The following is a 25,643-nucleotide window of genomic DNA, read 5'->3' as shown; positions in this document are numbered from 1 at the left end:
ACCTGTCAGCTGCCTCCGCTTATTTATTTACATCAGCTGACAGCTGATGTAAATAAAGTCATATATAAATAAAGACATATTCATTGACTTGGAAGTGTTCATGTATCCATCCCCTGACTGAAAAACTGGCAGTAAAACTGATTATTATATGGCTGAGATGCTACGTGTGCTCTGATTGGCTGATTTCCAGTCTGATATCAGACCGGTTACCATGACAATTGGTCCGGAATGCGTATCACATTTGCGCTTTGTTTAAGATGATCCGGGCAGAGTCTTTGGGAGTGATGGAGATGGGCAGGATTAGGGACGAACATATTAGAGGGACAGCTCAGGTCGGACTGTTTGGAGGAAAAGTCAGAGAGGTGAGATAGAGATGGTTTGGATATGTGCAGAGGAGGGACCTATGGTGTATTGGGAGAAGGATGGTGAGGATGGAGCCAACAGGTAGGAGGAGAAGAGGGAGGTCAAAGAAGGGCCTTATGTATGTGGTGAAGGTTGAGGAAGGACATGCAGGTGGTTGTTGTGAGAAAAGACGATGCAGAAGGCAGGTGAGATGGAAACTGATGATATGCTCTGATGACTACTAACAGGAGCAACTGAAATAATAATAATAATGATAATAAATAAAAACATAAATAGCACAGGTGGGCACTGTGGATTTGTGGTTAGCACTGTTGCCTAACAGCAAGAAGGTTGTGGGATTGCTCCCTGCCCTTTATGTGTGGAGTTTGCATGTTCTCCCTGTGTTTATGAAGTATAACTCTAGACATCTCCACATTTACTCAAGGACGGTTCGTTCGCGCGCACATACGCATCTCCCGCATCTCGCGGTCACAGGAGGAAAGATAAACTATAACAGAACTCAGAGCGCAGACCTGCAGCTCAGCACAAGAACAAATATAAACTAGAAGAGAAATCAGAGTGCACAGTCTGGCTGCAGCCAAACTGTGCACTCTGTTTTCTCTGTGCAGAGAACCTGCAGGCTGCGTCCTCACCTCCTTTCTGCCCCCTGCTGCGCGCACCTGATGCAGAAATTCATGCGTCGTCATGACGCCACAGGAAGAAGCAACTCAAAGTGGGCCCGGTGTGAAAGTGACTAAAGTGACTTTTGGTTGTGAAAGTAACTTTTTTTTGGTGCAAGTAATTTTTTTGTTACTAGCACCAGAGCAAGTAGGTTAAAAAATGTATTTCGACCCCTGTCAATAGTGGCAGTGCTCTCCTGAAGTAATGCCACAATGTTGCTGTGCCAGTTCAACCTCTCTGTGCTTTCCAGGGTAATTATTTATTTTTTGCGTCGTGATGACTTTTGGAGCTTTCGTGGACCGTAAAAGTGCAGGTGGTCTGTGAAATCCTCCATCTGTGGACAGGCTACATGTGTACGTGAACACAACCTGTGACAAACAGCTGTGCAGTACAGCATTTCCGCAAAAGCTGCACTGATAAATCAACTGTGCACCTTGTTGATGAAAACTCTTGTATCAGAGTAAAGGCATTTCTTGGATAGTTAAACATGGTTCATTTTAAGTGTGCGAGGTGGAGGTTGAGAGCAGCCTGTGGACCAAACTTAAAAATACGAGGTCTGTGAGAAAAGTATCTGACCTTTTTATTATGTGTCGGACGCAGTCGGAGAACCGACCAGCGTTTGACATTAGGACCCAGCATAAAATAAGCAGAGCACGGTTCAAAGGATAACAGAATTTAATGACATAACAGTGACTGCTTAATTAATAACAAATAAGTGCGCAGTCTGGCGAGGTGGAAAAACGGTGCGCTCCCAGCAGCACAAACGGTCCGGAGCCAGAACAGTTCGGACCCAAGGACCCCGCCGACACCCCCCAGGTGGCCGCGACCAACCGAGTCTGTGAAAGAAGAAACCATAATGTGAGTCCACCACTCCACACACAGAGAGACCACTCAAAGGTGTACATAATCAGCAAACACTTCCTGGCTTAATCACCAATCAGCTTCCCACCCTGCAGGCATGGAACACCCAGTTCAATTCTCCACTGCAGTGGAAGCTGATTAAACGACTAACATAACAGCTCAATATAATAAGGTGTGAGGGACACCACATCTACTGACTGTACTCATGTTAGTCACAAAACCTAACGTACCTCAGGAAGTGTGCTGACGAGCGTGAGACCTCACCCCCTCCTCTTTCACAGACCATGGCATCAAACCTGGTACGGTCTCTGCGTCCATGATGATGAGATGGTTCTCCGAACGTCGATCTCACCCGTCTGGTCACAAGGTCGAGTCTCTGGCAAATACACACTGTGTACTCCAGACTTAAATGCAACCATGCCCCAATCCATATAGATGCACCACAGCTGTGAGTCCTGACGAGCTGCACATGACCAGCCTCAGGTGATCAGGGTGAGGTCCTAATAACTCAGCCACACAGCCACTCAGTCCTGAACGCATGCCACCTGGAAGGAAAAACAGAAGACAGAAAACAGAAGACAGAAACAAAACCCAGCCAGGCACCCCAGCCACACAACACTTTTTATTTTTTCAAAAGCTATATGGATTTGAATCATGTGCGCTTGCATCAGACAAGCTTGAACCTTTGTGCGCATGCGTGAGTTTTTTCACGCCTGTCGGTTGCATCATTCACCTGTGGGCAGGCTTTGAGTGAGCACTGGTCCACCCCCCTCGTCGGATTTTTATTGTCAGTGAAATGGCTGAGAGGCTGCTGCTTTGCTCCATGAATTTTTTTTAAGAAACTGTTAGAGACAGCCAGTTGGAAACCATTCGAAAGATTCAGATGGGTTTCGGTGAAGATTCTGTCGGTATCACACGGATTAAGGACCATTAAAATTGGATTAAAAACGGCCCACGGCGGCGGATGGTGCACCGCGCCCCAAGCAGCCATCGACAGGCTGGAACGAGCAGATCACTTCCAAATTTAAGGCTCTGTTGATGCAGGACGTCATGTGACTAGCAGAGAAGTTTCAGAAGAGGTCGGCACTTTATCGGCACATTCCACTGTTAAAGGAGATTTTGTAATGAAAGAAGTGTGAACGGATTCGCGCGTCGGGATGCAGCCGCTCATGGCGCTGGACAAACAACACCTCCGTGTTGGAAGTCTCACAGGACAAGTTGGAACATGCCCAGCTGTTAAACAATTTCTTGGATACTCACTCGACTGAAAAGCCATCAAAAGCCGTCTGAATCTTCTGAATGGTTTCCAACATGGAGGTGTTTTTTTTTTGTTGCGCGCAATGAGTGGCTCCGTGCCGACGCGTAAAATCCTCCGCACGTCTTTCATTACAAAATCTCCTGTAACAGTGGAATGTGCCACAAAAGTGCTATGTCCAGCTCTCTTGCCGTTTCTGTGGTAGTCACATGATGTCCCGGATCAACACAGCGTTCAGTTTAGAAATGATCTGGTCGTTCCAGCCTGTCGATGGCCGCTCGGTGCGCCGCGCGCCCTCCGCCGCTGTGGGTCATCTTTAATTCGTGTGACGCCGACAGAATCTTCACCGAAATCCATCTGAATCTTTTGAATGGTTTCCAACTGGCTGTCTCTAACAGTTTCTGAAAAAAAATTCATGGAGCAAAGCGGCAGTCGCTCAGCCATTTCCCTGACAATAAAAATCCGACGAGGGGGGCGGACCAGTGCTCACTCAAAGCCTGCCCACAGGCGAATGACGCAACCGACAGGCGTGAAAAAACTTACGCATGCGCACGAAGGTTCAAGCTTGTCTGATGCAAGCGCACATGATTCAAATCCATATAGTTTTGGAAAAAATAAAAGGTTGGATAGTTTTCTCACAGACCTCGTGTATGCACACACTCCTTCACTTTAAATGCACAATAAGTTCATTTCAGATGCTTAGTGCAGACCCCCTTTCTTTTTAAAGGCTTTTTACGTCCGCCAAGGATGTAATAACATCACCTGCGTTTGTTTGTCTGTCTGTTAGCAGGATTACGTCAAAACTACTGCACGTATTTTGATGAAATTTTCATGACGGATACATATTAGGCCATGGAAGACTCCATTAAATTTTGGAGGTGATCTGGATCTGGATCCAGATTCTAGTTCAGGTTTCACTTTATATAGTCTTTAAAGGATTATGTCAAAACTTCATGGATTTTCACCAAATTTACACCACAGATAGATATTAGGGCATAGAAGACTCCACTGAATTTTGGAGGTGAACCAGATCCGGATCTGGATTCTGGATCTGATTCACTTTATATAGGCTTTGAAGGATTATGTCAAAACTGACTTCACAGACTCTCACCAAATTTTCACCACAGGTACATATCAGGCCATGGAAGACTCCATTAAATTCTGAAGGTGATATGGATCTGGATCCAGATTCTGGATCAAGTTTCACTTTATTTCATCTTTGAAGGATTATGTCAAAACTACTTCACGAATTCTCACCAGATTTTCACCACAGATACATATCAGGCCATGGAAGACTCCATTAAATTTTGGAGGTGACCCGGATCTGAATCCGGTTTCTGGATCAAGATTTCTCTTTATAGATGCTTTAAAGGATTACGTCAAAACTACTTCATGGATTCTCACCAAATTTCAACACAGATAGATATTAGGGCATGCAAGACTCCACTGAATTTTGGGGGTGATCCGGATTCAGATCCAGATCTGGATTCTGGATCAAGATTCACATTATATAGGCTTTGAAGGATTATGTCAAAACTTCTCCATGGATTCTCACCACATTTTCACCATGGACACATATTAGGCCATGGACAACTCCATTAATTTTTGGAGGTGATCTGGATTTGAATCCTTTTTCTTGATCAACATTTCACTTTATATACCCTTTGAAAGATTGCTGTTAGCAAAACTACTTCACGGATTTTGAAGAAATTTTCAACACAGATACATATTAGGCCATGGAAGACTCCATTAAATTTTGGAGGTGGTCTGGATACGAATCCAGATTCTGGAGCAAGTTTCACTTTATATAGTCTTTGAAGGATTATGTCAAAACTATTTCACGTATTTTAACAACATTTTCAACACAGATACATATTAGGCCATGGAAGACTCCATTATATTTTGGAGCTGATCTGGATGCGGAACCAAATTCTGGATCAAGTTTCACATTATATAGCCTTTGAAGGATTATGCCAAAACTACACGGATTCTCACCAAATTTTCACCACGGACGCATAATAGGCCATGGAGGACTCTGTTAAATTGTGGAGGTGATCTGGATCTGAATCTAGATTATGGATCAAGATTTCCCTTTATATACGCTTTGAAGGATTATGTCAAAACTATTTCACGGATTTTTATGAAATTTTTAACACAGATTCAGGCCATGGAAGACTCCATTAAATTTTGGAGGTAATGTGGATCCGGATTCTGGATTAAGTTTCACTTTACGAGGTCTATTAGAAAAGTATCCGACCTTATTATTTTTTTCAAAAACCATATGGATTTGAATCACGTGTGATTACATCAGACATGCTTGAACCCTAGGGCATGCAAGATTTTTTTCACGCCTGTCGGTTACGTCATTCGCCTGTGGGCAGTCTTTGAGTGAGGAGTGGCCCACCCTCTCGTCGTTTTTTCATTGTTTAGGAATGGCTCAGAGACTGCTGCTTTGTTTGAAAAAAATTTTTTCAAAACTATAAGACTGGTTTTCGGTAAAAATTTTAACGGCTGATGAGAGATTTTGGTCTGGTAGTGTCGCTTTAAGGACGGCCCACGGCGCCTGACGGCGATCTGCGCTTCGAGGCGGCAGCGTCTCACCGTTTCAAGTTGAAAACTTCCACATTTCAGGCTCTGTTGATCCAGGAAGTCGTCAGAGAACAGAGAACTTTCAGAAGAAGTCGGCATGAGGAGTTTATTCGGACATTCCATTGTTAACGGACATTTTGTAATGAAAGAACGTGCGGGCAGAGTCGCATGTCGGGCCGGACCCGACCGCGGGAGGTCGCGACAGGAAAAACACCTCCGTTGGAAACCTTAACGGGCAAGTTGGAACATGCCCAAGCTGTTAAACAATTTCTCAGTTACTCACTTGTTGAAAGCCATCAAAAGCCGCCTGAATTTTACAAATGGTTTTCGACACGGAGGTGTTTTTCCTGTCGCGGCGCACACAGATTTGCCGAGTTGTCACGGAAACGACTCGGCGAATTTGCGCATAAAGTCCTCATGCCGGCCTCTTCTGAATCTTCTCTGTTCTCTCACGACGTTCTGGGTGAATTAAGCCTTAAATTAGGATGTTTTCAGGTCGAAACAGACCGACGACGGCGCCTGGAAGCGCTGCACGACGTCCCGCTGCGTGGGAAGTCCTTACACCGACAGAAATGCCCCATAATCTCTCATCAGCCGTTAAACTTTTCACCGAAAACCAGCTTAATTTCTCGAATAGTGTTCACTCGGATATTCCTCACAGGTCCAGAAAAAATGTTGATAAAGCAACGCGCGCCGTCTCGAGCAGCGTGTGAAACAAAGGAATTCAGCCGAGAGGGCGGGACGACATCTCACTCAAGGCCTGCCCACAGGGAAATGACGTCACCGACACGCGTGAAAAAACTCACGCATGCGCACGAGGGTTCAAGCATGATTGCTGTAATCGCACGTCATTCAAATCCATATAGTTAAAAAAAATAATAAAAGGGTCAGTTTATTATCTAATATACCACGTATATACGCTTTGTCAAAACTACTTCACAGACTCTCACCAAATTTGCACCACAGATAGACATTAGGGCATGGAAGACTCCCTTCAATTTTTTTGAGGTTATCCGGATCTGGATTGATGGACGTCAATCCAGATCTTGTTTTACTCAGTGTGTTGAGTTGTAAAGTTGTAGCGTCAAATGCTACATTGATTAGCTCTTGCATTAGTTATGCGCATGTTCCATGTCTTCTTATCCATTTTTTTTGTGGGAGTGTTGCAGCACCACATATGGGCCTGGCCTGTGGACTATCGCGTTAAATCAAGCCCAGAGGCAAAGAATTTGCCTCAAACATTTTTTGTAATTGAATTATTCGAGTTAACTCCATTAATTGTTCCAGCGCTGCAGTATGCGCATCCATGGTGTGGCATTGCTCTGTGTGCTCAATGACAACATAGCTTATTCATATGTGAGAAAAGGCAAGAAACAAGTACCATGATGTTACTAAAAAAAAAAAAAAAAACGCAATTGTGTCCTTGGTTAACTCAAGATCTCTGTATTTTTCTACCTGTAAAAAGAAATAAGGCTGATTCTATTCTACCTTGATATGTTCACAGTTTTTCTTTGTAACACACTTCATAGAGGGAAGTGGCAGGTAAGGGAGTACTGAAAGGGAGGTACTGGCTGATTCAACCTATTTCCTCTGATCTTGCTGGATGTTTGTCCTCAGAGGAGAATAGCACTCTGTCCTCTTTGTGAACCCTCCCTGTGTGCCTGTGGTCCTGTGGGGGCCCTGACCCAGCCAGCTCAGGCTGTCTATCTCAGCCCAAGGAGTAGAGACTGAGGCATCAGTGCAGGGAGACGCTGGGGTCAGATGGAGGACAGCTGCAGGACTTCATCCTGTCCTGCTGGCTCATCCCAGATTAGACAGTTTTGGTGAAGCCACTCATAGGGTGCCATGCTGAGTCAAGGGTACAAGTTAATTGATATTTTGGTTTGTTTTAAGCTTACATAGCAGTGAGCTGCTGTGAAAATGCTTTGAAATAGTGCTTCTGGGGATTACTAAAAAAAAGAAAAAATACAAAAAATAACTTATCGCAATTCACACATCTAAACTCGCATTTTACTTCTACACTACTTCATAAAGCAGTAACATAAAAAAGTAAATTGAGCGATCTGAAAAACGGCTTCATTTCTAATTCTGTCTAAATTCTGCTAGGGTTGGTACAGTTAGACCTTAGTTGTGTGAAGTGCAGCTTTGTTGTGATTTCGCACTGTATAAATGAAATAAGTTAAAATTGAATTGCACCACATTATTTTTGCAGATGATGTGGTTGCGTTGGCGTCATCAGGCGAGAAGCAACTGGGATGAGAATCAGCACCTCCAAGTCTGAGACCATCGTCCTTTGTCAGAAAGCGGTGGATTGTCCCCTCTGGGTCAGGGGATAGTTACTGCCCCAAGTGGAGGAGTTTAAGTATCTTTGGGTCTTGTTCATGAGTGAGGGTAAATCAGAGTGGGAGATTGAAAGATGGACTGGGGCGTCATCTGATTTTTTATGGATATTGTACCGGACTAGGGCTGCAGCTATTGATTATTTTTGTAATCGATTATTCTATCGATTATTCTGGCGATTAATCAAGTAATCGGTTAAAAAGTACTTTTGCGTTTTTAAACAACATCAATAGTCCAGGGCTCTCCTTAAGCAATGGCACAATGTCCCTGTGCCAAAGTCTTGACATTTTGCTGAAATGGCGATGGGATGTGGCTTTCTGTTCTTTTTTTTTTTCCCCAACTTGTAAAATGTAACCATTTTGAGTTGTTTTCTTTAAGGTTGGTGGACTGGATCCCTACGTAAAAAAGTAAGTCCTTTTGACTGCTCCCTTCTTTGCACTCAGGGTCGCCACAGCAAATCCAAGGTGGATCTGCATGTATTGGCACAGGTTTTATGCCCGATACCCTTCCTGACGCAACTCTACATTACATGGAGCAATGTGGCAGGGGTGAGATTTGAACCCGGAACCTTCTGCACTGAAACAAAGTGCATTAACCACTTGGCCACCGCCCCTGCCCACTGGATCCCTACGTAATTTTTTAAATTTTTTTTTATCCCTGTTTCTCTGTGATTCAGCAGATGCATTTCAGCAGGAGGTTAAACATGCAAGCCTCGCAGTTACCATTTTTTTTAACTTACCGTGTTTGTGAAGCATTGTGTGTTGCCCAGAAAAAGCGAAACACTTAGTGCGAGTCTGAACAGCAGCCGGCTTTGACTGTGGGTACCTGGTCGTTGGGTCAATAGTCACTCACCACGTAGAGCAGACCGTGTGATTTTTAATAATAGACAAACACAGTGTGATCAGTGTGGACCCTCTTTCTCTTAAAAGGCTTTATTTTACTCTGTGTCGCATTGGAAAGCGGTAGCTTTAAGGGCTAAATTATTAGCTGTTACATGGCCTGAGCGCATGCTCTAGTCTTTTTCTGTTGTTTTCACAAACTTTGCCTCGATCATTTTTTGTAATCAAATTATTCGAGTTATTCAAGTAATCGTTTCAGCCCTATACCGGACTGTCATGGTGAAGAAGGAGCTGAGTCAGAAGGTGAAGCTCTCAATTTAGCAATCTATTTACACTCCTATCCTCACCTATGGTCATGAGCTTTGGGTAGTGACTAAAAGAATGCTGGAGGAATGCTGGATTGCTGACAAAGTGACCATCGGGTTCTTGGTTGCCTCCTTTGACTTCATCCTTGGTTTGTACTCTAACATGCACTGTCAACTGTACAACCTTAAATTTAGACAGGTGTGAGCCTTTCCAAATCATGTCCAATTAACTGAATTTACCCCAGGTGGACTCCAATTAAGCTGAAGCATCTCAAGGGTAATCAGTGGAAACAGGATACACTTGAGCACAATTTTGAGGTTCATGGCAACTGGTGTGAATACTTATGTACATGTGATTTCTTAGTGTTTTATATCTTAGGGTTCATATGCAACTTCTTAAAGGCTGACTAAATAATCTGGCTCTTATCCGACACAGTGTGACAGGCAGATGTTAATTTGATTGGCAGCCTTCCATCACTGACCCCAGACTCACATCCTTAGCTGAGTCTGTTTCTGCCGCTTATCCTCAAAATAACCAATGCAAATGGCAAGTGCCATTTTCAGAACTTGTCTTGGCAACAGTAGGATGAAACAGAATTGTTTGTGTTTTCAATGTTGTCTGCATTATTTATGTTATTCTGCCAGATTGGACGTCCACCAAGCAGCGCCTGACTTACTGTGAGCCATTAGTTTGTGTATTCCTCAGTTGGGAAAGAAGCATTTTGCGTGCGTGTGTGTGTGTTCGTGCATGCTTGGTTGCTGGCGAGTGCGGGTACATGCACATTTCTCTGTCCACACGACTGCATCTACAGCAGAGTAACTGTTTTTGGTGTGTCCTCAGATGCCTCTGAGACGATAAAGTTCATTCGTCAAACTGTTAGCTGCTTCAGTCTGTCTCACCATAATTTGTCCTCATACTGAGGTCAGCCACCCCCAGAAGCAGCAAGGCTTACGTAATGAGGGGGGGTTGTACCCAGTGAAACACAGGATTAGGTTCATAGATAGATGCTTCTATTTTTAAGCATTAACTCACAGGCCATCAAATCTCTTACTTTGGTGACCGCAGTCCATTTCTGTGTACCAAATCTAAACAGAGAAAAACAATTCAGATGAGGCAATTTTGCAAGACTTCCTTCTTTCATTAACTATAACACTTAAATAAAAGAAGCAGCTCATATTCACATGTGCAAAGTTGGGTGGCAGGTGATGGATTAATTCTTTCTTATGAACCCAGACTGCTATGTTTGGTGGCAAGATTGTTACTTCAGCCGCTGTAAAATATTTTGCAAAGCTTGACACTGGAAAACAAAATGTCACCATTCCGATCCTGAACAGAGAAGGAACTCCCTACAAGACAACAGATCACGTCTATCATCATGTCTCCCATGTGCCTTCTGGCAAACTGTAGCTACATCCTCACATCATGTTCAAGACAGTCTTTCTCTTTGGCACAATACAGTGTTATGTAGCTGAATAACAAGTGTTTCAACTACATAACTCCTTCAGAGTTGTCTTTGTGGCTTCACTCATTAGTCTCCTACTTACATAATCAAGACTTAATTGACAACTACCTGCTCCAGACAGACTCACCATACACTACCTTCAGGGCTGGGTGACATAGGAGATAGTAGTATCACAATATTTTTTAACCCACTATTGGTCAATTTTGATATTTATCACAACATATAATTTAATAATGATGCCACTTTGTAGAGTATCCTCATCATGACTGCATCTTGAAGAAACTAGAGGGTTATGAAACATATTATTATTGTTATTGTAGCAGCTAAGCATGTATAGGGCTTTTGTTCTGGAAGGTCAGGAAGGTGTGTCTATCTCTCCTCACGTGTCACATGATGTTGACTTCTGTGCGGAGAACTTTTCACTCATCACTGTTCACACAACAAAGTCTCCATGCCTTCATTTTGTTGTCCTGCTTTACGTATCAGCACGACTATAGTCCTCAATTAGATTTAATTACTTTTTTGTCAGTATTTTCCTCAGCTTTAGATGATGATGCATGTGTCACTTTTCATCCTCCTTGCCAGGTCCGCCCTCTCTCTCTTTGTCCCTTATCTGTCTTCACAGCCACTGCTGCTCAAACAGTTTGCAGTGGGATATGGTCTTACACGTTGTTGAGCAAGTTACAAACTAAGAGGTTGTTCACACTTTTACTTTGCTGCAGTAATAAGTTCTTAGACCTGTTCATGTCAAACATAAATGTCCAAACCTTATCATCCATCCTAAGTGTTATCGCAATACTTCATCATGATTGTTGTAGCACTCACCTGCATGATATAACCAAAACCTATATCACGTCATTTTAAAATTTATACCAGTTTCACGGTATATCACTTTTTACGTTTTGTCATCAGAGATGCTGTTTTTCCTCTGCCGACGCTCTGTGCTGCTGGTACAGTGTAGTGATTGCTGTTTAGCTGGAGTATTTTTGACCCATTAAACATAGCTGAGACCCAGTGAGCTGATCAACACCCAAAGCAGTCTTTTTTGATTGTATATAGCAGGAGTTTATAATCTCATTTCACTGTTGGTTTTCACTCCTAGGCAGTGCCTCGTGCAGATGCATCGTCAAGTGACATCTTGACGTTTTTATTATTTCACCAGCATTACTTGATGTTATGGAAGCTGACCTTAATCCTTTTAATCTGTCATTCTTCATATTCCATTCTTTTGGGTTTGGGTGCTGGAGCAAATTCTCCTCCTGCAACAACTTTAGCTCAATAGCAGGTGCAGTTGTTTGATGTATTGGACTTTTTAAAAGTGAAAAACCTTCAAAGAACAGAAACTGCTCTTTACTTTCCACATTTTCTTCGTCATCATGGTCTCCACCAGTTTCTAAAACTTCTTTATCCAACCTGTCCATTGGGGCTGTGCCATATTATATCATTGACTATAATACTGGGATAAATGAGCATGCACATAAATTCTCAGCTCTGCTGTCTGTCAGAGTGACTGGTTTTAGCCAAGTAGTGAGAGCAACACTCAGCCAATCTACATTTGAAATCAGCAGATACACGCTGGCAGCCTGCAGTATTGTTTGTCTGGGGGCTATATTGCTAATGTGAGGAAAAATTCAGCCAGTAGTCAGATGTTAAATGATGTGAACTCAGGATGACTGACACAACAGCAAAATATTGACTCACTTCTCACCAAGAAATAAACCATTAAAACATGAAATCACACACTTTATAGGTGCATCAAACATGATGCAGTTTGCCAGCCATAATTGCCATGGCATTTTTCCTTGATTAGTAAACTAAACCCACAGTGACATTTTGTGATCCAAAACCACTTTAAGCTTCAGAATGGACATTTTCTGGAGCAGTGTTTTTCTGCAGCTCACTCATCAACATTCAGCAAATTTTGTCATTTTGTAGGTGAGGTGAAAGCTGCAATTTCTGTCTCAACTAAGAGAATACAAAAAGGACGACAGATAATGTGGTCTAAAATTTAAGCACCACAACAATAGTCATCTATTTTACCAAACTCTTTATTTGGAAAAGCAGTATTCTGACCTCAGTCATCCTTTGTTATTCAACTACAGTTGAAATACAGAGAATGTTTGTTTTACTTCCTCCCCCTTGAAGAAAAAAAGTGTCTGTCTGTCTGCGTGCGTGTGTGCATGCATGCGTGTGTGTTATCCCACAGCTACGAGGTCTGTCCGTAAAGTATAGGTCCTTTTTATTTTTTTCAAAAACTATATGGATTTCATTCATATGTTTTTACGTCAGACATGCTTGAACCCTCGTGCGCATGCGTGAGTTTTTCCACGCCTGTCGGTGACGTCATTCGCCTGTGAGCACTCCTTGTGGGAGGAGTCGTCCAGCCCCTCGTCGGAATTCCTTTGTCTGAGAAGTTGCTGAGAGACTGGCGCTTTGTTTGATCAAAATTTTTTCTAAACCTGTGAGACATCGAAGTGGACATGGTTCGAAAAATTAAGCTGGTCTTCAGTGAAAATTTTAACAGCTGATGAGAGATTTTGAGGTGATTCTGTCGCTTTAAGGACTTTTCACGGTGCGAGACGTCGCGCAGCGCTCTCAGGCGGCGTCATCAGCCTGTTTCAAGCTTAAAACCTCCACATTTCAGGCTCTGTTGATCCAGGACATCGTGAGAGAACAGAGAAGTTTCAGAAGAAGTCGGTTTCAGCATTTTATCCGGATATTCCACTGTTAAAGGAGATTTTTTTAATGAAAGACGTGCGGGCGGATTGCAGCGTCGGCTCGCAGCCGCCGCGACGCCTTGAGGACAAGTTGGAACATCTCCAGCTGATAAACAATTTCTCATATACTCACTCCACTGAAAGCCATCAAAAGCCAACTGGATTTTAACAAATGGTTATCAACACGGAGGTGTTTTTCCTGTGCCGCCGCGTCGGCTGCGTCCCGACGCGTGGACCCGTCCGCACGTCTTTCATTAAAAAAATCTCCTTTAACAGTGGAATATCCGGATAAAATGCTGAAACCGACTTCTTCTGAAACTTCTCTGTTCTCTCACGACGTCCTGGATCAATAGAGCCTGAAATGTGGAGGTTTTAAGCTTGAAACAGGCTGATGACGCTGCCTGAGAGAGCTGAGCGACGTCTCGCACCGTGAAAAGTCCTTAAAGCGACAGAATCACCTCAAAATCTCTCATCAGCTGTTAAAATTTTCACTGAAAACCAGCTTAATTTTTCGAACCATGTCCACTTCGATGTGTCTCACAGGTTTAGAAAAAATTTTGATCAAACAAAGCGCCAGTCTCTCAGCAACTTCTCAGACAAAGGAATTCCGACGAGGGGCTGGACGACTCCTCCCACAAGGAGTGCTCACAGGCGAATTACGTCACCGACAGGCATGGAAAAACTCACGCATGCGCATGAGGGTGCAAGCATGTCTGACGTAAAAACATATGAATGAAATCCATATAGTTTTTGAAAAAATAAAAAGGACCTATACTTTACGGACAGCCCTCGTATTATCTGGTCATTCAAAATCCTATATTCAGCACCTTGGTCAGCAGCTAAATGTTCACGCTTTTGCCAACTAGTTTTATACTTTATTTGTTAATTCAAAATCCATCCATCCATCCATCCATTTTCTTCCGCTTTATCCGGAGTCGGGTCGTGGGGGCAGCAGCTCAAGCAAAGCCGCCCAGACCTCCCGATCCACACACACCTCCCCCAGCTCCTCCGGGGGAACCCCAAGGCGTTCCCAAGCCAGCCGAGAGACGTAGTCCCTCCAGCGTGTCCTGGGTCTTCCCCAGGGCCTCCTCCCAATGGGACATGCCCGGAACACCTCTCCAGCGAGGCGTCCAGGGGGCATCCGGAAAAGATGCCCGAGCCACCTCAACTGGCTCCTTTCCACGTGTAGGAGCAGCGGCTCGACTCCAAGCTCCTCCCGAGTGACCGAGCTTCTCACCCTATCTTTAAGGGAGCGCCCAGCCACCCTGCGGAGGAAACTCATCTTGGCCGCTTGTACTTGCAATCTCGTTCTTCCGGTCATGAGCCAAATCTCATGACCATAGGTGAGGATCGGAACGTAGATCAATTGGTAAATCGAGAGCTTTGCCCCCCTACTCAGCTGTCTCTTCACCACGACGGTCCAATACAGCGACCGCATCACTGCACATGCTGCACCGATCCGTCTGTTGATCTCACGCTCCATCCGTCCCTCACTTGTGAACAAGACCCCGAGATACTTAAACTCCTCCACTTGAGGCAAGGATACTCCACTGACCTGAAGAGGGCAAAGCACCTTTTTCCGGTCGAGAACCATGGCCTCGGATTTGGAGGTGCTGATTTTCATCCCGGACGCTTCACACTCGGCTGCAAACTGCCCCAGTGCACGCTGAAGGTCCTGATTTGACGAAGCCAACAGAACCGCATTGTCCGCAAACAGCAGAGAAGAGATTCTGTAGTTCCCAGGTCAGACCCCCTCTACACCCTGGCTGCGACTAGATATTCTGTCCATAAAAATAATGAACAGAACCGGTGACAAACGGCAGCCCTGGCAGGGGCCAGCGTGCACTGGAAACAGGTTTGACTTACTATCGGCAATGCGAACAAGCTCCTGCTGCGGTCGTACAGGGACCGGATAGCCCTTAGCAAAGGACCCCGGACCCCGTACTCCCGGAGCACCCCCCACAGGGTGCCCCGAGGGACACGATCAAACGCCTTCTCCAGATCCACAAAGCACATGTGGACTGGTTGGGCGAACTCCGATGAACCCTCGAGCACCCGATAGAACATGTAGAGCTGGCCCAGTGTGCCGCGACCAGGACAAAAACCACACTGCTCCTCCTGAATCCGAGGTTCAACTATCGGTCGAATTCTCCTCTCCAGTACTCTGGAATAGACCTTACCAGGGAGGCTGAGGAGTGTAATCCCCCTGTAGTTGGAACACACCCTCCGGTCCCCCTTCTTAAACAGAGGGACCACCACCCCGGTCTGCCAATCCAGAGGCACTGTCCCCAACCGCCACGCGATGTTGCAGAGGCGTGTCAACCAAGACAGTCCCACAACATCCAGAGATTTAAGGTACTCAGGACGGATTTCATCCACCCGAGGAGCCTTGCCACCGAGGAGCTTTCTAACCACCTCGGTGACTTTGGCCTGGGTAATGGATGAGTCTGCCTCTGAGTCCCCAGTCTCTGCTTCCTCTTCGGAAGACGTGACAATGGAATTGAGGAGATCCTCGAAGTATTCCTTCCACCGCCCGACAACATCCCCAGTCAGGGTCAACAGCTCCCCACCCGCACCTTCGACAGTGCTGGTGGAGAGCTGCTTCCGCCTCCTGAGGCGTCGGACGGTTTGCCAAAATTTCTTTGAGGCCGACCGATAGTCCTCCTCCTTAATTCAAAATTTGGAAGAATATAAGATGGTCAGTGCATGCATGTGCATATATTTTGACCACATATGTGGAAAACGTGCTGTAAGTTCCCACCTTTCTATTTTTTTGCCACACATTTCCATGAACTATTTCTGTGGCAAAACAATGTAACAATGGAAGTCACACTCGCAGTCCGAGATAAGCAATGCATAACCATAGTTTTTAAATTAATTGATAGCAGTGATGTGGAAATGTTTTCGTGTCCTTCGAAGAGTGACAGAGAGGAGAAACAGACAATGCTCATCCTACAATGGGCCCTGTGTCTGATACATAGAAGTGTTTGTGACTGTGGGTGGCATCCTGTCTGTTCGTCTAACTGTCACCCTGAAAGAAGGTTGCCATTGGTGCCATCCTCATTTCACCCTCTGCTTCACTCCCTCTTTTCTGCCTCCATGCTACCTATTCTTATTTATTTTTGTTTCATTCTGTTTCATCAGTCCTTTCTTTCCCTGCTTGTACCTATATTTTTTACCTTTCCTTGAGAATCTTTTTACTTTTTTTCCTCAAATGAAAGGGTGACAAATGAGTTGACCCTTACAAATTAAATGATACATACCCCATTACCTGCTAGAATCAAGTATATAACAGTTCTCTTCCCAAATGGTCCTTCTGGAATGTGTGTCCCTGTCTATACACTCAGTTGGCTCATTTCAGCTGATAATACTCAAAATTGAATATGGAGCAAACACCAGAATTAATCCGTCACCAAGTGACCAACTAAGACAAAGAATAAGGCAGCGGTGATGCCACATGTTTTATATGCATTATCTCTGGGACTACTGCTAACCGCGCATAGAACTCTGCTGTTCCGGCTCCGTCCCTGTTTCAGTGTTAGTACACAAATTTTTGGTGCTTCAGTGAGGCACTCTAACCTGCTTTACCTTTGGCATTGCCCATCCTTGGATTGATCACCTGCTCCAGCCTCAGCAGCTTTCATATCACAGCCACTGACGACTCCAACTCTGGTGGCATTTGCTTGACATCCATCATTGGTTCTAACCTAAATAGCATTTGCCAGTCATCTCTGCAATGTTTCATGTCCCCAGACATCCCAGCTTTGCTGGGTACTTGTGGTTGGATTCGTAACACTTTAGTTTTGCTCTAGCCCTTCTGCCCGATATTTTAGCTCTCTTTCTGGCCTCCAGACTTTCTAGTTTTGTTTTAGCCTCCCTGCTGGCTTTCTGATGCTTACGTTTTGTACCCATTTCCCTTTAGGGTTCTGGACATTCAAGCTCTGGCAGATGTGTCTGCTGTGATCCATCCTGCTGTCTCACTTGTAGATGTCTCTGCTCTGGTCCATCCTGCTGTTGTCTCTGCTCTGGTCCATCCTGCTGTCTCACTTGCAAATGTCTCTGCTCTGGTCCGCCCTGCTGTGTCACTTGCAAATGTCTCTGCTCTGGTCCACCCTGCTGTCTCACATGCAGATGGCCGCCCTGCTGTCTCACGTGCAGATGTCTCTGCTCTGTTTTATCCTCCCAGCTACCTTTTAAGATACTTCACTTCTTCCCCAGCCTGTTAACCAGCTTCTCAGCTCATGCACTGGCCTGTTGCTGATTTTCCAGAAATCTCAGTCCTGCTATGTCCTCCCGGTCAGTTTGCTGACGCTTTGACCCTGTCACAGCCTTGTGACTAGCTCTGTCTTTGCTTGTCTGTGACTAGCTTGTCAGATGTCTCAGCTCTGCTCCATATTTCTGACCAGCCTCCTGGTTTTGCATCTTGTTTCTGGTCTGCAGGCTGGATTCCAACTATCTCAACTCTGCAGCTTTCTCCTGGTTGAAGTCCACTTCTCTGCTCTTCTCCACCCTCCTAGCCAGCTTATCTGCTGGGGGTTAAACCACCTTGCTTTCAGTTAAAAGACAACCTGCTCCACTTGCTGAGCTGCAGGTACCCTCCATATTACATTAATGTAACCTGACAGCCTGGTCTGTAGACATTAATCGCAGGTTTTAACATTATCACAGTGATAATGCTCAATTTACTTTTATTCAGGGCTGGGCAAGTTTATATATTATTATCACATTTCATTTTAAAGTGCTTCCAGCAGCCGGTCTGCTCTGTGTAAGCCTGATCCCATCAGATCTCAGAAGCTAAGCAGTACAGCATCTGGTTAATACTTGGATGGGAGACCTCTTTGGAAGACCAGCAGGTGTGTGTGTGTGTGTGTGTGTGTGTGTGTGTGTGTGTGTGTGTGTGTGTGTGTGTGTGTGTGTGTGTGTGTGTGTGTGTGTGTGTGTGTGTGTGTGTGTTTCTCCGGGTGAAAATGGAGTTGCGTCAGGAAGGAAATCCGGCGTAAAACTTGTGCCAATCACCAATGCGGATCTGGCTGTATCCGTTGTGGCAACCTCGTCCCGAAATGGGAGCAGCCGAAATGACAACACACACACATTTTAAAGTGCTTCCAGATGGTGTAGTCAACCGAACCAAAGTTATTTGCAGCCACTGCAAAGCTGCATTTTCTTATCAGCAGAGTGCTTCGAGTCTTAAATATCACTTAAATGCAGCACACACAGCTGATACCAGCAAATCATTCAATGAAACACACTGCGGTGCAAGGCTTCAGCAGACTACGTTCATTGCAGCGTTGTGGAGAACTATAGATAAAGGCAAGAGAAGCTCGCAAATGCGACAGCGAAATGGATTGCTACAGACTGCAGGCCGATTAGTACTGTGGAAGACGTCGGGCTAAGAGACATTCTGAGAATCGCAACAAATGACGGCACGTATGAGAGTCCCTCATGATGCACCATAAAGGAGAGGACTGTAAAAGCCACAACTTTACAATGTGCACCCGCTATTGCTCTCACTAGGGATGACTGGACATCACTGGGTAACCATAATTTATTTTTATTTAACAGCAACTGCATAAACAAAATGCTGTTGTTAAGTGTTTGCAGAACAAATGTTATGGCACATTCGCTCATATGGCAGAACATTTAAAATAGAATTGTGCTATACACACCTTTTGATTTAATTTTTAGATTTTGTGTATAACAATGCGATTAATCACGATTAATCATGGAAATCATGCGTTTAATCGCGATTAAAAAATTTTATTACTGCCCAGCTCTACTTTTATTATAATGTTGTTTTGGATCCTTTAACATTTTCAGAATTCCCTCACAATTGAATTGTTCCCCTTTTAGAAGCTTGTTATTAATTTTAGCATTGCAAAACCTATGGCTAACAATTACTTTGCAATTCTCTCCAGAACGTCTAATTTATTTAAACTGTTTCTTTGAAAATGGCTAGTGTGGAACAACAGTAGTTTTTATCTTACATTGTGTGGTAAGTATGACTCTTGGTTATATTGATGTTGGAGGAGGATTGTGCCTGCTCCCATCTGACATGTGAAAAATGTTCAAGATGATTGCTTCGTAAGATTTTGAGTTATACACAGACAATTTTTTTATGATAAATATGTAGGTTCAGTTTTACCATTCATAGTTGGAGTGGAATATTTTATGTTGAGATAAACAATTTAGTCCTTCATAGTTTCTGGCCCTTCAACAGTTATTCCCTGTCTTTTTTGTCCAAAACATTCACAGCCAAGTAGCCACATTAATTTTGGCTGTCGGAGAATCACCTCTGTTGTCCACAATGTACATCTTCTTTAGAAGTGGGAGTAGAGTTGAAGGGTGACTACAGGGGGCAGAGAGGAAGGGAGGTGCTAGTGAGAAGCCGGGTAGGCGAGGGGAGGTGCTAGCTGGCGTGGTCCAGGACCTGAACCAGACAAACAGTGAAACGTCACACCAACCCAGATTCCCTGACTGTGATCATTCTTGTGTGTGTGTGTGTGTGTGTGTGTGTGTCTAGGGGTTCACATTGTTGGTAGCTCAGAGCCAGCTGAGGCTGCATTATAGACAGACAGAGACAGAAGCACTGAGCAGGACATAACAGAAACCCTTGAATGTTGACTTGTATGAGGTCGGAATAGCTGCTTTTAGGAGGAACATTGGCAGGTGAGCATGCGGGTGCACATGTCTGTGCATGCATGTGTGTGACACGATCCAGTGTAATTTATATCTTGTAAATCCAAACAACTGAATCTTGTTTGTGTGTACCAACATGTTGGTTCTTCTGTTTTTAATGTCACATGTATCAACAAGGGGTGCTGATGTTGTACAATCCATGTTGTTGCTACTGTAGGTTGTAAGCTGATCGAGGGAGGAAAGACGTCAGTGCTGGGCCAGGATCCACAGGGAGAGGTGTGGCCAGGCTCGTTTGAGAACCAGGCCTGTGTTGCAGATTTATTATCAGGTACAAAGAGGAAGAATGTTGCTCAGAGATGCCACTTCTGCAAAATAAATACTAAAAATGGTCCACACTGGGGGGGGTTCCTGCCATGATGAGAGTGCACAAAGTATACTTAAATAAAGCTAAGGGATTGGTCGTGAAGGGAAGGACAAGTGTTGTTTGTCTTTCGGCAGCCCCAGTTTGTTGGTCAGGGACAGCACAGTGGATCCAGCATGGATCTGCATTGGGCACAAGTTTTATGCCAGATGTCTTTCCTGACATAACTCCAGGTATACCCAGAGAAACACACATAGCCCCAAGTCTTCCAAAGAGGTCTCCCATCCAAGTACGAACTAGGACCCACCTTGCTTAGTTCCTAAGATTGATGGGATCAGGAAGACATATTGCAGACTAGCTGCAGGGAAGGACATGTGTAACATTTACAATATATAGCAGAATTACCATTTGAGAGTTAAGGAATTTAAATAATCTTAAAGAGTATTTCAGATCTATTTAGTAGTTATCAGTTTCAATAATAACCTTACATGGGTTGAAATTGCATTTTTTTTTTTCCCCTTTTGCACCCAATGATAATATCTTAAATAAATCCCCATGGGATTCAAAAACTGCTGTTATTCAGTAAATTAGTAATGTAGTAGGAAATAAGCTGAACCCTCCCCTCCCAGGTACTATATTTTTGAGACTCTCCCGTTTGGGAGGAGGCTGTGGTCCATTAAGACATCTATACATGCCCTCATTGGGAGGGCCAGTGACACCGTCTCACACTACTACCTATGTTCCTACTTATGCTCCTGAAGTTGTAGTATTGTTTTATTCTGCTTATGTTTATTGTTGTGCAAGAAACACCAAAACAAATTCCTTGTATGTGAAAACATACTTGGCAATAAGCGTGATTCTGATTCTGATAAAGAATTAATTCGGCCAAGAACACATTAGAAATGTTTGATACAATTGCTACTTCTTGAACTGTTGCTTTATTGACAGTGAAGTGGTGAGAATGTTGACATTGCTAATTTTTTGATGCCTGGCACAAAATGCACTGTTTCATTTAAACGCCTTAGTCTTTGACAGGCCACAGACATGGGGCATTGGGACGCGCATAAATGATCAGCATCAACAAATCAATAGATACTTGAAAAAAGATGCAACTAACGTAACCAGATTCTGTTATAGGCTGTAGCTTGATAGAATACTTATTCAGAAGTGCTTATTACTCTCAAAGGTTTCAAACATTACATTTTTGTAGCAACAGGGAAACAATTTTGAAAGTTTTAATACATTTATTAATTTATTTTATTATTATATTTTTGTCATCTAGCAGGGTACTGTGACATCTGCTTTTTCCAGCAGGGGGTGGAATACTGAAAGAAGTTCCAGAAAATTACAAATTTTCTGTGGACAGTTGAGAACGGGGCAAGTAGGGGTACTATTTTATTTTTTTTTTTACGAAAGTGACACATATTTGAGACATTTATGAACTGAGAATTCAACCTTCCAAGCTAGTTTATACATGACATTAGCAAGCACAATACTTTCCCGCTTGAAATTAAAAGTGCACTGACTTTGGTTTTTTAAGGTTTAACTCATTAAAGGAATTTTCTTTGGCACCACTATAATTTTATTTATTAGCCTTTAAGTAGGGGATTCATAGTATGACATTGCCAGTATGATCAAAATTGGATCCCCTGAAGAGGAAATTTCAAACTGAACAGACAGCCTCTTCACCAATCACTTTGGGCCTATGACTTTTTACTGTGTGTAAGATGTGACCTTGGGTTCCTTGAAAGACTTTACATAAATCAAAGCTTTTCGATTAGTTAAGTTTTTTATGCTTACTTTAAGATCTACATCCCCCCCCCCCCATTTTTTTAAGTCACAAAATAAATTAATTTAATTGTGAATTTAGATGCTGTTTTCAAATTAAAAAGTTGTCCATGAGCTGCCATGAAACCACTTTTTCCAGAATTCTAGAGCAAAATGATAGATTTGATGTTGGCCTATAGTTTTTCAGTACACTAGGGTCAAGATTATATTTCTTAAGTAATGGTTTAATCGCTGCAGATTTGAAACATTTAGGAACAGATCCAGAAGTTAATGAGAGATCAATCATTTCCAGCATGGTCGGCTCAAGAGTGGGCCACAAGTCCTTAAACAGTTTTGTTGGTATAGGATTAAATAAGCAGGTTGTGCTTTTTGTAGACATTATGAGTTTCATCAGCACACCTAGTGAGATACTATCAAATTCTGCAAATCTAGGTAATACCTCAGTAATGGCTCTCACCTCAATAGTGGGGTGTGGTAGCTGGGTTAAGGCATGCTGGGATATGTTTAACCTAATGTCTTCTGTTTTCTTCTCGAAGTAATTCAAGAAATGTTGTGTTGTTAAAGGAGAGCGACTTATAGGTGGTTGCCACTGTGGCAAACAAGAACTTTGAGTTATGCTTGTTTTTTTTTTTGTTTTTTTTGATCAAATCAGAGTAATAGGCCCGCTTTGTATCCAGTAGTGCACGCTTATAGTCTAAGATAGCATCACGCCACACGAGGTGGAATACTTCTAATTTTGAACTACACCATTTCTGTTCTGGACCTCTAGCCTTATGCTTGAGGTCACGCAAGTAATCATGGAACCAAGGTGACTCTGTTTTGGGGGGCATTATTTTAATAAAGGTGGCACAATCATGTCGAGTGTAGTTTTTAGCGCTGAGTTTAAACTATCCACAAGACTGTCTGCTAATTGGGCATTTTCCAAACGTGAAGCTAACATATCAGGCAGTCTAGCTTTGAGTTCAGTTGTAGTTGAGGAGTTGATGTATCACTGTAGTTATAAATAAGGTTGTTGTTGTTCCACTAAACATGGCAGCAAAACTGTATCCCTAATAAGTGAGTGATCAGAGACCACCAGTGCAAGAGGCATGATGTCAATATTCATGACTGCAGTACCACGTGCGAGAACCAAATCCAGGGTATTTCCACTAATGTGCGTTGAGTGCCAGATACATTGCTGAAATCCTAATGCATCCACAATTTCCTTAAATGAATTGCAGAGGAAATCAGAAGGCTTATTTATATGAATGTTGAAGTCACCAATAATCAGAATGTTATCTGCACCAGTTGACAAGTTAGAGATGAATGCACCAAATTCATCTAAGAATTCAGAGTATGGGCCAGGGGGCCTGTACACAGTGACAAAATAATACGGCTGATTTTTATTCTTCTCACCTTGGCAATACATAGCATCGTGGGCAGAGCGGAGAATCAGATGCTCAAACGAGTTATATTTGTGACCCCCAACAGCTAATGAGCTAAACCTAGATTTATAAATAAGAGCAATACCCCCGCCTTGCCCGAAGGGCAGCAGCTTCTGCTGTGGGGAGGCAAAGCAGCGGGTGTGGGAGGAGTTCGGAGCAACCATGGAGAAGGACTTTTGGTCGGCACCAAGGTGCTTCTGGTGGACCGTGAGGCACCTCAGGAGGGGAAAACAGGGAACTATCCAAGCTGTCTACAGTAAGGATGGGACTCTGTAGCACTTAACTGAGGATGTAATCCGGTGCTGGAAGGAACACTTTGAGGAACTCCTGCATCAGACCGGAGCACCCTCTATTGTAGGCACAGAGCTGGAAGCTGATGGAGGATTTTCATCAATTTCTCTGGCGGAAGTCACTGAGGTAGTCAAACAACTCCACAGTGGCAAGGCCCTGGGAGTTGATGACATCCGCCAGAATGCTGAAGGCTCTGGGTGTGGAGGGATTGTCTTGGATGCAACGTCTCTTCAACATTGCGTTGAGGTCTGGGACAGTGCCTAAGGAAGGGCAACTGGGGTGGTGTTCCCCATATTTAAAAAGCGGACCAGAGAGTGTGTGCCAATTACAGGGGCATCACACTACTCAGCCTCCTTGGTAAAGTCTACTCTGGGGTGCTGGAAAGGATGTTCAGCCGATAGTCGAACCTCAGATTGAAGAGGAATATGCAGGTTCCGTCCGTGGCCGTGGAACAACCGACCAGCTCTTTACTCTCACAAGGATCCTGGAGGGTGCCTGGGAGTATGCCCACCCAGTCTACATGTGTTTTGTGAACTTGAAGAACGCTTATGATAGGGTACCCCGGGAGATACTGTGGGAGGTGCTGCGGGAGTATGGAATGAGGGGGTCCCTTGTCAGGGCCATCCAATCTCTGTACTCACATAGCAAGAGCTGTGTTTGTCATAAGCCTTGCAGGGTCTCTAATCCACCTGCTCCGTGGCTTGCTGTAAAATCCTAAAGTTACCCCTCCATGTTACCCTCCAGTAAATTGCAAGAGGCCACCTTAAACAACATGCATTATTAAAGGTAAAAAAAAGAAGAAATACTCAATATTTTGCATCTATCGATCTAATAAAAAAGATTGGTTACAGTCTTATTTTCAGATTATTGGTGCATGTTGAAAACATTGACACATATCTTGTATTCGTAAAATTAGTGAGAAGAGAATTTCCTGCCTTTGTATTTCAGGTTTCAGTGTACCTGAGGGGATGGAGATGGATGTGGAGATGGGCACTGCACCACTTCCTGCAGAGAGGCCTCCAAGTATAGCAGTGCTCCAACAACCCATCACCCCACTGGGTTCAGATGCCTCAAAAGAGCACCCAATCATGTTGCCTGAACCCCTGGTCCCTTACAGCCCTTTGGATCTGCCAGCAGGTGAGTGACATGCAAATTAGATTAAACACCACATTCATTTGAAAGTACAGTAAAATTCACATATAATGGATTCAGGTGAACCAGCGAATTTTGTCCGTTATAATTGAAATTCACTATATGTATAAAATGGTCAGAATCTGCTATATGTATAAAACGGACAAAATCCGCTATATGTATGTGACGGATTAGTTACAGTCATGAGGCACCGAGCGATCTACGGGGAATCCCCAGCACCATTTAGACTTACGTGTTTCCTTGATTAAACTGTGGATCATCATATTTTACTTCATAGGCTCGAGGATTATTTTGAGATTACTGAAAGTGCCCTTGTGTTTTTGATGTCATACCTGTCTAGTCATTCTCATTGTGTTTTGTATAATAACACTACTTCTAATCTTAGTGATATGAAGTTTGGGGTTCCACAGTGATCTGTTCTGGGCCCCTGCTTTTTAAGCCTGTATAGCCGCGGTCCCACCAAATAATGAAGGATTAAGAAGGAGCCACGCACCCTGTTTTTTTTTTGTTTCGTGAGCTATCGTGGCAGTATAGTGGCTCAGAGTTGCTCTTAGAGGCATTATCTTCAATTAAGACTTGGTCCCACCGAATAATGAAGG

The 25,643-nt window shown here is 43.7% G+C and overlaps 1 protein-coding gene across 2 annotated transcripts in view; it reads left to right on the top strand.

Annotated features, from left to right (window-relative positions):
* LOC117512155 (microtubule-associated protein 4) overlaps positions 1–25,643 on the top strand; it is a 418,222-nt gene that overhangs the window by 199,967 nt on the left and 192,612 nt on the right. For both annotated transcript variants that reach the window (XM_034172151.1, XM_034172135.1), the window contains exons 4-5: positions 20,246–20,356; positions 24,841–25,029. In XM_034172151.1, coding sequence (XP_034028042.1) covers positions 20,246–20,356; positions 24,841–25,029 — 300 coding nt within the window. The remainder of the gene's footprint in view (positions 1–20,245; positions 20,357–24,840; positions 25,030–25,643) is intronic.

This window comes from Thalassophryne amazonica, chromosome 1 (genome assembly GCF_902500255.1).
Source record: "Thalassophryne amazonica chromosome 1, fThaAma1.1, whole genome shotgun sequence".
Classification (NCBI taxonomy): domain Eukaryota; kingdom Metazoa; phylum Chordata; class Actinopteri; order Batrachoidiformes; family Batrachoididae; genus Thalassophryne; species Thalassophryne amazonica.
The sequence above is the reverse complement of the archived record's forward strand: the minus strand, read 5'-3'. Positions and strand labels throughout refer to the sequence as shown.